Here is a 14,543-nt window from a genome sequence, read left to right on the forward strand (position 1 = left end):
TGTCTTTAAGTGATGATTTACTGGAGGATTCAGACAGTGAAGAGCATTCCAGATCAGATTCTGTGACAGGTATGTTAAAAACGTCAGATTATCTATTGTTTAAATCCTTGCATTTATATAGTCATAGGAAGAGCTAAATATTACTTAATTCTAAATTTCTTAGTTAATGCAGACTCTACATTTTCATTGATATACACTCATTGAGAAAACTCAAATGTTAAACTTTAGAGATCCTGAATTAGTATACGTAGAGTCCCATACTTAAATTTTAAATGGTACGTATTTGAGCCAAACAAGTTAAAATGACAGTTTTACTAAATTTTTGTCACAGATGTCAAGGAATAGACATTAAGCTCTTTAGAATGTGTTATTTTATTTGCATGATTTATTGTGTTGTTAAATAAAAGTAATATTGAAATTAAGGTTCTTGGGCGCCTGGGTGGCTCAGTGGGTTAAGCCGCTGCCTTTGGCTCAGGTCATGATCTCAGGGTTCTGGGATCGAGGCCCGCATCGGGCTCTCTGCTCAGCAGGGAGCCTGCTTCCTCCTCTCTCTCTCTCCGCCTGCCTCTCTGCCTACTTGTGATCTCTGTCTGTCAAATAAAAAATAAATAAAATCTTAAAAAAAAAAGAAATTAAGGTTCTTTATTCCCAAAATAAAATGGGGAAAGAGAGAATAAATTTTAAAGTATAAAATCATAGACATTAAGGCATCAAGTAAGTGCTGCCTTACTCATTGTCTTATGAAATATTAAGGTGAAAGCGTGTGCTTCAAATTTTAATGTAGTTATATAATAGGCAAGGCTAATAGTACATTTCAGAATAGTTTTTACATATCAGAATTCAAATTCTTGTCATTTATTATAGGCTGAATACTTTTCCCAATACATAAAAGAGGTATGTTAACATCTGTTAATTAGAGTTTTGGCAACTGATTAAGATAAAAATATGTAAAGCATAGTACCTGGGAAGTAGCCAGTATTTTTTAAAAAGTGACTGTTATTAAATTGTGACTGTTCTGTAATGTCCTATCTCAGGAACTGAGAACATACATAACTTGTTAAATCTCTGGGGGAAGAGACACAGCTTTGTATAGTACAGTTGTCAAAAATTGAATTGAGTATAGAATAGCAAGCGCTCTCTAAATTCTAAATTGTCGTGAAATTTTTTTTAAAGCCCCCAGACAACACTAGACTGATCCGGGGTCAAACCTTAGTGGTATTTTGAAGTATTTTTAACAATGAAAAGAATTTTAAAGTAGGAAAATATGAATAATTTACAAATATATAATTAGCTCTAGAAAAATAAAGAACAGACTCATTAAAAAAATTAGTCTGAGTAAGATAATGCTTTTCCCATTTTGTTGTCTTTTTGGAAAAACGGATAAGGGCACAATTGCATTTTCTTAGTCTGGGAAAGAATAATAAACTGGCCACAGGTTACTTGAAGACCTGGTTAGAGTTTGAATTCTTCTGCTAGTTCACTCTTTGATCTTGTCAAGTCATTTAAACTCTCTGGGCCTCAGTTTTTCCTCTGTAAAGTGAAGTGTTTGAACTAAGTGTTCCTTTATTTTGTTCTTAAAGTTTTTGATTCTAACCATAACCTTTCCTTTGTATGCTGTAGCTTTGCTCTTTTCTCTGGGTCCAATGATCTCAGTAGGTATTTTTGTAATTATAGTATCTGTCTTTGGTCTGTTTCTTTATCCCTTTTCTTCTTTCATGTTTTTCATCTATGCTTAGTTGATTTTTCACTTCCTTTAGATAATATAGTCCTATTTATCTCACTTCCCAGTATCTAGAAAGTCACCATGTATTGTTGTTGGCTTTTTCTGTGATATCTCATTTAGGGTTGGGGCTTTTGTCCTTATGTAGTATTAAAAGGTAGGTATGGAAAGAAAAAAGTCTTCTGATTAAAAATTGTTAATTCCCTCCTTTTAGGACTTAAAAGTAGTTTATTCATTTGTAGTAAAATACGTATAGTCGTCTACCTTACTTGCAGTTTCACTTTCCACAATTTTTCAGTTACCTTTGGTCAACTCTTGGCCCTGAGCAGATAACTTTCCTTCTGGCATGGTATGGTCAGAAGGTCCGTAGTAGCATAATGCTAGGACACGATGCATGTGTCATTTATCCCGCTCCATCTCATCACGTAGGTTTTTTATCTCACATCATCACAAGAAGAGTGAGTATAGTATAGTAAGATATTTGGGGAGAGGAAACATATTGACATAACTTTTTTTTTAAGATTTTTATTTATTTATTTGACAGAGATCACAAGTAGGCAGAGAGGCAGGCACAGAGAGACAGAGAAGCAGGCTCCCTGCTGAGCAGAGAGCGCGATGCGGGACTCAATCCCAGGACTCTGGGATCATGACCTGAACCGAATGCAGAGGCTTTAACCCACTGAGCCACCCAGGCGCCCTGACATAACTTTTATACTTCTTTACAGTAGATTATTAGAATTATTCTGTTTTATTATTAGATATTGCTGTTAATCCTTATTGTGCCTAATTTGTAAATTAAACTTTATCACATATATGTATACAGATAAAGCATAGTACATATAGAGTTTTGTACTTCGTGCTATTCAGTGTCCACTGTGGTTCTTGGAACGCATCCCTGCCTATAAAGTGGGGGACTACTGTATCTTCTAAGTTAATTCTGTTATATTGGTAGTTTATTGGCGAGTTTATGGAGGCTCATGATATGAATGGGAGATGTGTTCCTTTCCCGAAGCATCTAAAATAAGTCATAGATGCTATTTCAGAATTTACATTTACCAACTCTAGGTGATTCCCATCAAAGTGAATGACACAGTCTGAAGAATTAGGGAATTTATTTCTTAACTAAGAGTTTTATTTTTTTTCACTTAAACTTTATGACTTTTGAAAGTTTCTAGGGGCGCCTGCATGGCTCAGTCGTTGGGTGTCTGCCTTTGGCTCGGGTCATGAACCCAGAATTTTGGGGTCGAGCTGCATGTCGGGCTCCTTGTTCGATGGGAAGCCTGCTTCACCCTCTCCCACTCACCGTGCTTGTGTTTCCTCTCTCACTCACTTTCTCTCTGTCCAATAAGTAAATAAATAAATAGAATCTTTAAAAAAAAAAAAAAGAAAGAAAGAAAAGAAATGATGTCAGAGAGAGAAGATTGGTGTTGGGGTCAGATAACTGAATTAAGGATTCATTTGCTTCTTGTGAAGAGTGGGAAGAATGGCAGGAGAGAGAAGGAGGGTTCAAATAGAAATTCTTAGTTTTCGAAAAGTGCTTAGTTAAAACCTATTTGTGGGTGCCTGGGTGGCTCACTTGGTTAAGCGACTGCCTTTGGCTCAGGTCCTGATCCCGCACTTCCAGGATCAAGTCCCGCATCGGGCTCCCAGCTCCTTGGGGAGTCTGCTTCTCCCTCTGATCTTCTCTTCTCTCATGCTCTCTCTCACTCATCCTCTCTCAAATGAATAAAATTAAAAAATCTTTAAAAAACAAAAACAAAAACCTATTTACTTACTTCAGAAGGTTTGCCTGAGAGAACTATTGGCTGACACTACCTACATAAGCAGAGGAGAGAAGGATTTCCCAAAATGATTACCTGGGGAATACTGTATTGCAGTCCGTATGTAGCTGTATTTTTTTTTTAAGATTTTATTTATTTATTTGACAGAGAGAGATCACAAGTAGACGGAGAGAGAGGCAGGCAGAGAGAGAGAGAGGGAAGCAGGCTCCCTGCTGAGCAGAGAGCCCGATGCGGGACTCGATCCCAGGACCCTGAGATCATGACCTGAGCCGAAGGCAGCGGCTTAACCCACTGAGCCACCCAGGCGCCCCGTATGTAGCTGTATTATGTAAAAACTTGTTTTGTAGTCCAGTAGGTTTGAGAAATTTTGAGATAACAGATTTCTTACTGCAGTATTTGACAGTTTTCATTGTGCTTTGTCAGTCGTCTGAAGTAGAATGTACAGCATGGGCTGTTTCTTAGATACTACTTAAATGTTTGGGAAGAAGCAGAGGAATAATGCTACTTGTCATGCTGCCCTTCTTAATGAATAGTCCCACTTTCTGTGCTATTTACTTTGAACATTTCTTAAATGTGTGTTAATATATGTAATTTATGGTTATTTTGTTTTTCTCTCTCTCTCTCTGTATGAATAAACTAAAATAGCTTTTTCCTGGCAATTTCTGACCATAACTTTAAAAAAATCATTAAAAAGTCATTTATAGATGTTTCAGCTTAGTCCAGTAAACAGTTGACCATCCTCAAGATTTATTACGGTGTACTACATGCTATCGAAATCTTATTGTCAACTTTTAATTTCGATTCTAAATTGTAGAGTTAATATATGTAACTTGCATGGCAGCACAGACAGACTGCATGTGAACGTAGCCAGATGAGTGGTTGCATAAATGAACAGCTTCATTAAATGGTTAAACTGTTGAGCTTATAGTTACAGTTTTCTTCCATTTAACTAGAAACGATTTCAGTTTTAGGTCATAATAGCAACATTATATCAAGTGAGAAGATTATCCTAAAAAAATGGGAAATTCTAATAAAGCTGTCAGTGAGCATTTTACAGAAATAGTTAATGAAATAGTTAGCAGAAATGGTGGGACTAGAACTTTCAGTACATGTTACATATATGACGTTCCATGAATCTCAGTTTTATGTTACTTGGGCACCTTTCACACTTTCATGCAGTTGTCGAGTTATATTTATTTCCTTTACTCTTCTATATTTTTCTTACCTAAACCATAAAGCCAATTCCAATGTTCTTTTTTTTTTTCCATAAGAAATACTTAGACATTATTGTTGCTAATAATGTTGTTGCTGACTGGTAGGATTTATTGCTACTGAGAAAGACACAAATCGGTTCAGACTTTTAGTTCAATATCAAGAGATTGTACTTGGCTTAGGGGTTGAGTGACATCTGTTGCAGGGTTTTGTGTAGACAGACATAGCATGTTTCAAGCAGTGAGACTGAGAAATGACTTCTGTACTCTTTGTAAGGGGACAGCACACAATGGAGAGAAGCTCATTAAAGGGTAATGTAGTTCACTTTAAATGAGCTATAAATTAGCAGGTAATGCAGAAGACACTTTGTGCTTCACTTTAAAATGGCAAATTTGGGGAATTTTTCCTTCCTGGTTATAATTTTTTTCTAAGCTGAGATTAAGATTACATTGTGTACTATGATAATCAACTGATAATTAGTATGGTGGGGTAGGAGAGGAGAGCACGCTATGACTACTTCTAAATGGTATGAGGTAGGGAACTGACACTGTAATCATGTTTCATGGATATTCAATAAAGTGCGTGACAGTTTTAATGGTATTGAGTGTTTTGGTTTAGAATGGAAGGACAGAAATCCTGTTATTTTATACTAATAATGTCTTCATTCTTTAATCCTTCTCATAAATTTAAAGGGGTGGGGGTACGTTGCTCATAAAGTTCCAGGAGAATATATTCTGTAAACGAAAATGATTTTGACTCTCTTGAATACCTCAGTGGTTTTTCTGAGTAGATTTATCTTAGATTTCATTAACTTCCCTTTAAAATACTTTAAATTCTTCCACTGATGTAATTATAATGCACTGATTGGATGAGTAAGAAAAGAAAACGAAAGCATTATGCTACAGATTTGTGACTTGCCAGTCTCGAGGCCAATTCTGATGAATATTGTTCCTTTTCAAAGGGCATACGTCCCAGAAGGAAGCCATGGAAGTGAGCCTTGATATAACAGCACTCAGCATTCTGCAGCAGCCTGAGAAACTTCAGTGGGAGATTGTGGCAAATGTCCTTGAAGATACTGTTAAGGATCTTGAAGAACTTGGGGCAAATCCTTGCTTAACAAACTCTAAGAGTGAAAAGACAAAGGAAAAGCACCAGGAACAACACAACATTCCCTTTCCATGTTTATTAGCAGGAGGTTTATTAACATATAAATCTCCTGCTACCTCACCCATTAGTAGTAATTCTCACAGGTCACTGGATGGTTTAAGCAGAACTCAGGGTGAAAGTATATCAGAACAAGGGTCAACTGACAATGAATCCTGCACTAACTCAGAATTAAATTCTCCTCTGGTTAGGAGGACTTTACCCATTTTGCTTCTTTATAGCATCAAGGAATCTGATGAGAAAGCAGGAAAAATATTTTCACAGATGAACAATATAATGAGCAAAAGTTTGCATGATGATGGTTTCACAGTTCCCCAGATCATTGAAATGGAGCTGGACAGTCAGGAGCAGTTATTGTTGCAGGATCCTCCTGTGACTTACATTCAGCAATTTGCAGACGCAGCGGCCAACCTTACCTCTCCAGATTCTGAGAAGTGGAACTCTGTGTTTCCCAAGCCTGGGACTTTGGTTCAGTGCTTAAGGCTGCCAAAGTTTGCAGAGGAGGAGAATCTTTGTATAGACTCCCTAACTCCTTGTGCTGATGGAATTCATTTGTTGGTAGGACTGCGGACATGCCCTGTTGAATCCTTGAGTGCAATAAATCAAGTAGAGGCCTTGAATAATTTAAATAAATTAAACTCTGCACTATGTAATAGACGGAAAGGTGAGCTGGAATCAAATCTTGCTGTAGTGAATGGTGCGAATATTAGTGTAATCCAACATGAATCACCAGCAGATGTACAAACTCCTTTGATAATTCAGCCTGAGCAGAGGAATGTTAGTGGTGGATATTTAATACTTTATAAAATGAATTATGCCACTCGGATAGTGACTTTAGAAGAGGAGCCAATAAAAATCCAACATATCAAAGACCCCCAGGACACAATTACCTCGCTCATTTTGCTTCCACCAGATATATTGGATAATCGGGAAGATGACTGTGAGGAGCCTGTTGAGGAAATGCAGTTAACCTCAAAGAATGGCATTGAAAGAGAAAAAAAGGCTGATATTTCTACTCTTGGACACCTGGTAATAACCACTCAGGGAGGATATGTAAAAATATTAGATCTTTCAAACTTTGAAATTTTGGCCAAAGTGGAACCTCCCAAAAAGGAGGGCACTGAGGAACAGGACACATTTGTTTCTGTCATTTACTGCTCGGGCACAGACAGGCTGTGTGCATGCACCAAAGGTAAGCTGTTGGTTTGTTTGGGTCTCCTACAAATCTTATAAAATCAGTGTATATGGCATTCATTTATATGCATATCTAGTATGGATTTTAGATCCATATAGATGGAGAGAAATTTATTTATTTTTTTTTATAATGAAGCGGTAAATCTTTCTACTGTTTTAACTTTTTAAAACTTTTTTCTACTGCCCTAGGTAAGGATTCTAATTGTAAATAAGTTAATAAGTCTCTCAGAAAGTATCTTCTCTGCTTTAACCTCAAGAAAATAACCTGCTGTTGTTTCTGTGAGTCCTGACTCTGCATCTGCTCAAAGTTGTGGCCTTGGGCAAGTTACTTTAAACTCAGTAAACCTTTGTTTATTTATAGATGAGGATAAGAAGGCCTGTTACCAGGCTTCTTAGAATGAAATGAAGTCATGTATGTAACATTTTGGGCACAGAATATATATACTAATCATTACTTCCTCCTGAAAGAAAATTATTTAGCGAATGATTACTAGTTTTACCAAATAAAATTTTTTGTTGATTTACTCTTGACCTTTGGTTAATGGTTGAGTCAGCTTTGCAGCATCTGAGGCCCCATACAGAGTAATACATGGTGTGCATTTTTTTCCTCTACTTTTCTTATTATATATTTTAAGTTGGAAAAATAAAGCCGTTTTTGAAAAGGATTACTGACAATGTCAGGCAAAATGAATAGTCTTATTGATAGTTCAGTAGGAGTTTAGGGCCGGGAGATATTTGAAGACCAGGTAACTATAGCCACTGGTGAGAAGAACTGGGTGTGAGGAGAGTCATACATCTCATTTGTGGTTCTTGGGAGGAATTAACCCGTGTTTTTCCTCATTTTAAAATTGCAAATTTGGCCAGGAAGGGTAGTGGTGAATGTAGTGGTTCAGATGGCCTTCTTTGGAATACATCTAGTGAAATAAGGGGAAGAAACATCTTCAAATAACACCAAAACCCAAATTTAAAATTAATTTAAAATTAATTAAATTAAAATTTAAAAATGAGCAATGCAGAATAACTTCAGGTTAATTAAACTTTGATTTAGAGTTGATAAAGTTTAGAAAAACCATTAAAATACTATGTGGTGTGAAGGATGATTTTGAAGTTTTCGATCATGTATGTGCCTATTCACTGTTGTGAGAGCTTCAGTTCTCATAGTTCGTTTAGTCATCATGCTAACTTTATGCGGTGTATACTATTACTGTGTTCATTTTACAGATAAGGAAACTGAGGGAAGGAGAGGTTAAGTAACTTGCCTAAGTCACAGAGCTAATGAATGGCAGAGTCAGCATTCATACCTGGGCATCTGTAGTCAGGGTGCATAAATTATACTGCCAGAATGTAACAAAAGCGTAAGACTTGGGGGTACCTGGGTGGTTCAGTTGGTTAAGCCTCTGACTCTTGGTCTTAGCTCTGGTCTTGATTTCAGGGTCATGAGTTCAAGCCCATGCTGGGTTTGGAGCCCACTTAAAAAAAAAAAAGTAATGGAACCCACTTAGAAAAAGAAAAAAAGAAGAGTGATACATTGAGTTTTGAAGAATGTTTTAATGTGAAAAATTAAAAAAATGAAAGCAGTTTAATATGCCATAGGCCATCCAGAGTGGTGGTAGATTTGGAACCTGAGTGACCTAGCCCCAGGATACATCTGTGTAAGATACCAGTGTTTTCCGGAAGTATAGTCAGGGGTTAATGGTTTTAATTGTTTGATGAGAGATGGCCTTTGTGAGATAGAGAAGTAGAAGTAGAAGTAGAAGTAGTATTTAAATAGGTTAATGTCTTCTTGGAGTTTGGACAACGGAAGAAAAGTTCTGGGAACTTTTCCTAGATAGGGAATTTATCCATATGGATCAAAAGTTAAGCACTTTGAAAATTATCCACTAGTTCTTCAAGGATTGACTAATCAAGATCAAATCAAGATCGATTTGAAAAGATGAGATTAGTAACTAAAAAGAGGAAAGAAAAGTTGATGTTATATCATGTATATTTGACAGTCCGTAAAAGTAGTTGTAAAAAAATATTTTTTTTAAGATCTTATTTTTATTTATTTGACAGAGATCACAAGTAGGCAGGCAGGCAGAGAGGCAGCCAGAGAGAGAGGAGGAAGCAGGCTCGCTGCTGAGCGGAAAGCCCCGGACACGGGGCTAGGACCCTGGGATCATGACCCAAGCCAAAGGTGAAGGCTTTAACCCACTGAGCCACCCAGACGCCCCAGTTGTAAAATTTTTAAAAAAGGATTACAGATTCTGACCCAAAAGGACATGACATTTCCATGCGTTGCAAGAGTGTATTCAAATAGGATAAAATCCTTTTCTCATGGAGAATCATTGAGCATTTTGATAAAAATCTATAATAAATGTTAATTTCAAATGGTATTAACAATATACTAAAGGTAGATTTGATGCAAGTTTGGAAATAGAATATACATACACATACATATATACCTAGATGTGAAACAAGGAAATAAGGTTCCTTCCGGCCACTGTGCCACCAGCCAGCAGCTCCAGAAATACGGGCCACTTTCCCCACAGCTGGCTCAGGGCTGAGGAATGGGGGATGGCAGCTGCTTCCTACAGGCCACTTTCATGAAATATCAGTAGCCTTTCCCTTTATCAAGCATCCTCTGGTTACTGTTTCTTGTTAGGTTCCAGAGTTCTGAAATAGTTGATTATCAGTCACTTTCTAGTTCAGTAGCTAACCTCTAGAGTTTCCTACCTAGAACTTCCTACTCCGCCATTTGGTGTCACATTACTGGAGCCTTTGTTGGTAGATATATATATATATATTTAATATTTTTTTTGGAGTTCTGTTCTTAGTGATTTAATCTGTCACAGACTACTTTAGAATGATACTAATTTACTAGTAAAATATACTTTGCTCTAATCTTTTTTCTCCTGGTCCTTTGTGCTACCATTGTCTTAGATGTTGCATTTAGATAAGTTATAAACCCAACCAAAAAGAGTTGTTTTATACAATCTTTGCTTTTAAAAAAGTTTACAAAGAAATGAGATAAATATATATATATATATATATTATGTCCATCTACTTTACTCATCTCATCACCCAAGTACTCATTTCTGATATTGTGTGTGTGTGTGTGTGAGAGAGAGAGAGAGAGAGAGAGAGAATTTGGTAGTGCTTTCTTTCATCTTGAAGGCCTTTCTTTAGTACTTATTACAAGGCAGATCTCCCAGTAAAAGATGCTGTTTATCCTGAAACATCTCTATTTCACTTTCATTTTTGAAGAATAATACTGTGTATAGAATTATTAGTTGACTATTTCTTCACATCTCATTCAGTTTCCTTTGGCCTCGTTGTTTCTGGTAAGTCCGCTCTTAATATATATCATGGTTATTAGATCTGATGACTCATTTTTAACTTGTTGCATTTGAGATTTTCTTACTAACTTTCAAATAGCATATGTACCTGTGAATCTTATTGTATATATCCTACTTGAGTTTTATTGAATTGATTGGATTTGCGGTGTAATGTTTTTCTTCAGATTGGGAAAGTTCTTGTCCATTATTTCATCAGTTTTTTTCCTTTGCTTTTTCTGCTCTCTCTTTCTGGAATTCCCATTACATGTATGTTGTTATACTTGATCTGTTCCATAGGTCTCTGAGATGCTTTTCATTTTAAAAGATCTTTATCTTTTCTTTAGATTGGTTAATTTCTTATGCTCTATTTTTATTTTACTGATTCCTTCTACTGCCGTCTCAAATCTACTTTGAACCTATATAATGAACTTTCCTTTTAGCTATTTTATGTTTCAACTCCAGAATTTCCCTTTGTTCTTTAAAATAATTTGGTTTTTGGTTGAGATTCTTTACTTGTTGAGTCATTTCCACCATTTGTTCTTTTAATTCTCCATACCTGATTTCTTTTTATTCTATAAAAATACAGTAACTTCTTTGAAGTTCTTGTCTGCCAAACCTAAATCCTGGGAACTCGGAGATACTGCTCAGTGATTTTGTTTTCCTTAAGCATGGGTCAGTCTTTCTTCAGATGTCTTATAATTTTTTAATTTAATACTGGACATTTTAAATAATATTGCAGAATTCTGAATTCTGATTTCCCCTCTTTGGAGATTGTTGTTGCTTTGTTTGTTTGGTAACCCCTTAGGACTATATCTGTGAAATCTGTTTATTTTGCAGTGTACAGTCACTGATGTCTCCAGTCACACACACCCCCCCCTCCGGGAGGTTTTAATTTTTAAACTTGTTTCTTATTTGTTGCCTCTGTGTCCACTTAGCTTAATATTCAGCCAAAGATTTTGATAAGTGATTATGCCCAAGTAACTTCACCAGAAAGGCTGTATTCAGGTGTGTCCTGGCTTTTATTTGCTTTATTTTTATTTTCTGTCATGCCCTCTTACAACTCTTCTGCATATGCATGAGGCTTAGTTGACTGGGAATGTGTGGATGGCTTGGGCCCCATCTGGTTTTGTAATACATATGCACAACTTCTGATCATTGTGGATTATGTGGAGAGCTTACCAAACCCCTTATGTTTCTTTCACTTCTTTTAACTTTGTATTAAGGTCAGGGTCATGTCTTTAGGATGCACTTCATTTTTGTTGCCTCTGAGCCCTTTCAGCTGATGGCTGTCCAAATCCGTTGGGCCCCCTCTGGCAGTAGCTGGTTTTCATTGCTTGCCCCACCCTGGTTGAATGACCATTCTGTCTGGCTTTATAGTTGCTTTTCAGGAAGAGGAGTTGTCATCTTCCTTATTCTCTCATATTGTGAATCTCCAAATACTTTTTTTTAGAATATTCTTTTATCGATTGATTTTTATCTTAAATATTTGCTAACTTTGCTTTCATTTTTTTCTGTGAGAAATTTAAAAAAAAAACAGAATTTCAGTTTAATTGTGAATGCATCAAAAAATTAAGAATCTGTGTTCATTTTTGTTACTGCTGAGATATTTAGCTAGTGCATCAGTTTCCTCATCTGTAAAGTGGCCACAATGATAGTCCTTACCTCAGAGGTTTTTGTGAAGACTAAATGAATTCATTTAAGCATTTAAAATAGTGTCTTACACATAGTTAGTACTAGGTCAATAACTGTTTTCACATATGTTTCTGTATTTGCCATTTTTTAAATTTAATTTTCAGTTTGTAATACATTGTCAATTTAATTTCTTAATTCTGGAAGATAATGTCACTTTGGCAGCACTGTTTATCTGCCTGTTGAGTGATATTAAAATAAATAAGTTTCTTAACTTAAGTAGTATGTGTTTCTATGTTTATCCATATGCCGTGTACCTATGTTGATAAAATTTTACTACACCGTAGGTGGTGAGCTTCATTTTCTCCAAATTGGAGGAACTTGTGATGATATTGATGAAGCTGATATACTAGTGGATGGATCTCTTTCTAAAGGAATAGAACCATCTTCAGAAGGTTCCAAACCTTTATCAAATCCTTCAAGTCCTGGCATTTCAGGTATGATACTAAGTTTTTTAAATGAAATCTTAAAAATGGAAATTCTTGTGATATTTAAAGCTTTCTGAGTCTTTCTTAAATAGTCTTAAACATTCTTTCAGTTTTTACAATCAACTCTTGGTTACTTTGTTGAGGGAGATCATTTCTTTGTTGCCATTCTGTCGCTATGTTGCCATTCTGTCGCTAGGCTTGTTTTTATTTATTATTTATCATTTTTTTTCAGTAGTCGCAAATTGTTGTGAACAGTTAAAATAAAAAATGTTTTTTTGACCTGTGGTAGGTTGGCCAGTATTGGTGATGTTACCTGAGAGGTGAAACATTATTTTAGCCATTAATGGGTTTTTAGTCTAGTTAGAGAAAAAACATGAAATAGGGTAACTGAGGGGCGCCTGGGTGGCTCAGTTGTTGGCCATTTGCTTTCCGGTCAGGTCGTGGTTCCGGGGTCCTGGGATCGAGCTCTGCATTGGGTTCCCTCCTCTGTGGGAGGCCTGCTTCTCCCTCTCTCAGTATCCCCTGCCTTTGTTCCTTCTCTCCCTGTCTCTCTGTCAAATAAATAAATAGAATATTTTAAAAAAAGAAAAAGAGGGTAATTGACTAAATAAATATAAGGTCAATGCAGTGGCTGTTACTACTAATACTACTACTGGAATTGAAAAGCTGGAAAAATATTCTCTCCCTGGGGTAATATATTCAGATACTCATTGCCCCATTGTGCATCGTTAGTTAGGTTTGTTTTTGTATGTTGTTTTTGCCTCTTCTCTGTGTTTCTGTAGTGCCCTCCATAACTACTTTTTCAGAAGAAGTAATCATTAACATATTACTCCTCCTAAATCTTGGACTTTTATGAAATAACTCTAGTTTTCTTTTCAGTGTTTGTTACAATAAACTTGGCATGATTTCTTGAGTGTACAATCCCATCTCATGCTCTTTGCATGTTACCCTCAGCTCTCTTTCCCTACGCTTTATGACTGTAGTCCTTTTGTGCTTCCACAGTGCTCTTATGTTTTAGTTAGTCCTTAATTCATTTTGTTACCTAAATCTAGCAATTAAAAGGTTAATAAATCCAGAGGCACCTGGGTGGCTCAATGGGTTAAAGCCTTTGCCTTCGGCTGAGGTCATGGTCCCAGGGTCCTCGTGGGGTGCCTGCTTCCCTTCCTCTTTCTCTGGCTGCCTCTCTGCCTTCTTGTGATCTCTGTCTCTGTGTTAGATAAATAAATAAAATCTTTTTTTTTTTTAAAAAAAAAGGGTTAATAAATCTGTAATGCAAAGTGTGTTTGAACTCAGATGTGTTCCAAATAGAAATAATATGTAAAGCTGGTATTTGATTTTTATGGACACTTCATATGTGGGTATTTGATCATTTTTCTTTGCACCAGAGGCAAACCTTTTTAATGATTACTAGTATAATACATGCTAACTTGAGTGACTGTCAGTATAATCTGTGCTGTCTTACATGCCAGGAGTTTTCAGCGTCAGCACCATTATTGCTGTTTTGGGCTTGATAATTCTGTGTTGTGGGCAGACTGTCCTGGGCTGTATTAGCAGCATCTCTGGCTTCTGTCTAGTAGACTACAGTAGCACAGACAATTACCTCCTTCCAGGTAGCTCTTGGAAGGCAAGATTGTCCCCCTGGTGGAGATAAACTGACTCATGTCTCATGCTACAATAAGTCGAGACTTGATTGTCTTGATTAACTATATAGTTTGGTTTAAAAAGCTAATATACTGATGTTTCTTATTTTATAGGTTGCTGTTATAATGGAAAAGAAATTTATTTGTTAAGATTTTTAAAATTTATTTATTTGAGAGAGAGACAGAGGGAACATGAGCAAGGGGAGGAGCACAGGGAGAGAGAGAAGCCTATTCCCTGCCACATGGGGAGCCTGACATTGGGCTTGATCCCAAGACCCCTTGATCACAACCTGAGCCAAAGGCAGAAGCTAACTGACTGAGCCACCCAGGAGCCCCAAGAATTTTCAGATATAGTCCATAAATACTATTGAGAAAAGATGAATTAGATTGTAAGGAAG

At 36.5% G+C, this 14,543-nt stretch overlaps 1 protein-coding gene across 8 annotated transcripts in view; it reads left to right on the forward strand.

Annotated features, from left to right (window-relative positions):
- Positions 1-14,543, forward strand: part of BIRC6 (baculoviral IAP repeat containing 6) — a 225,714-nt gene that overhangs the window by 53,438 nt on the left and 157,733 nt on the right. For all 8 annotated transcript variants that reach the window (XR_009405279.1, XM_059405398.1, XM_059405400.1 and 5 more), the window contains exons 9-11: positions 11-69; positions 5,675-7,069; positions 12,365-12,514. Coding sequence is in view for 7 of the 8 variants with exons in the window: in XM_059405398.1 (XP_059261381.1) it covers positions 11-69; positions 5,675-7,069; positions 12,365-12,514 (1,604 nt within the window). In the remaining variant the exon portion in view is untranslated. The remainder of the gene's footprint in view (positions 1-10; positions 70-5,674; positions 7,070-12,364; positions 12,515-14,543) is intronic.

This window comes from Mustela nigripes, chromosome 7 (assembly GCF_022355385.1).
Source record: "Mustela nigripes isolate SB6536 chromosome 7, MUSNIG.SB6536, whole genome shotgun sequence".
Lineage (NCBI taxonomy): Eukaryota > Metazoa > Chordata > Mammalia > Carnivora > Mustelidae > Mustela > Mustela nigripes.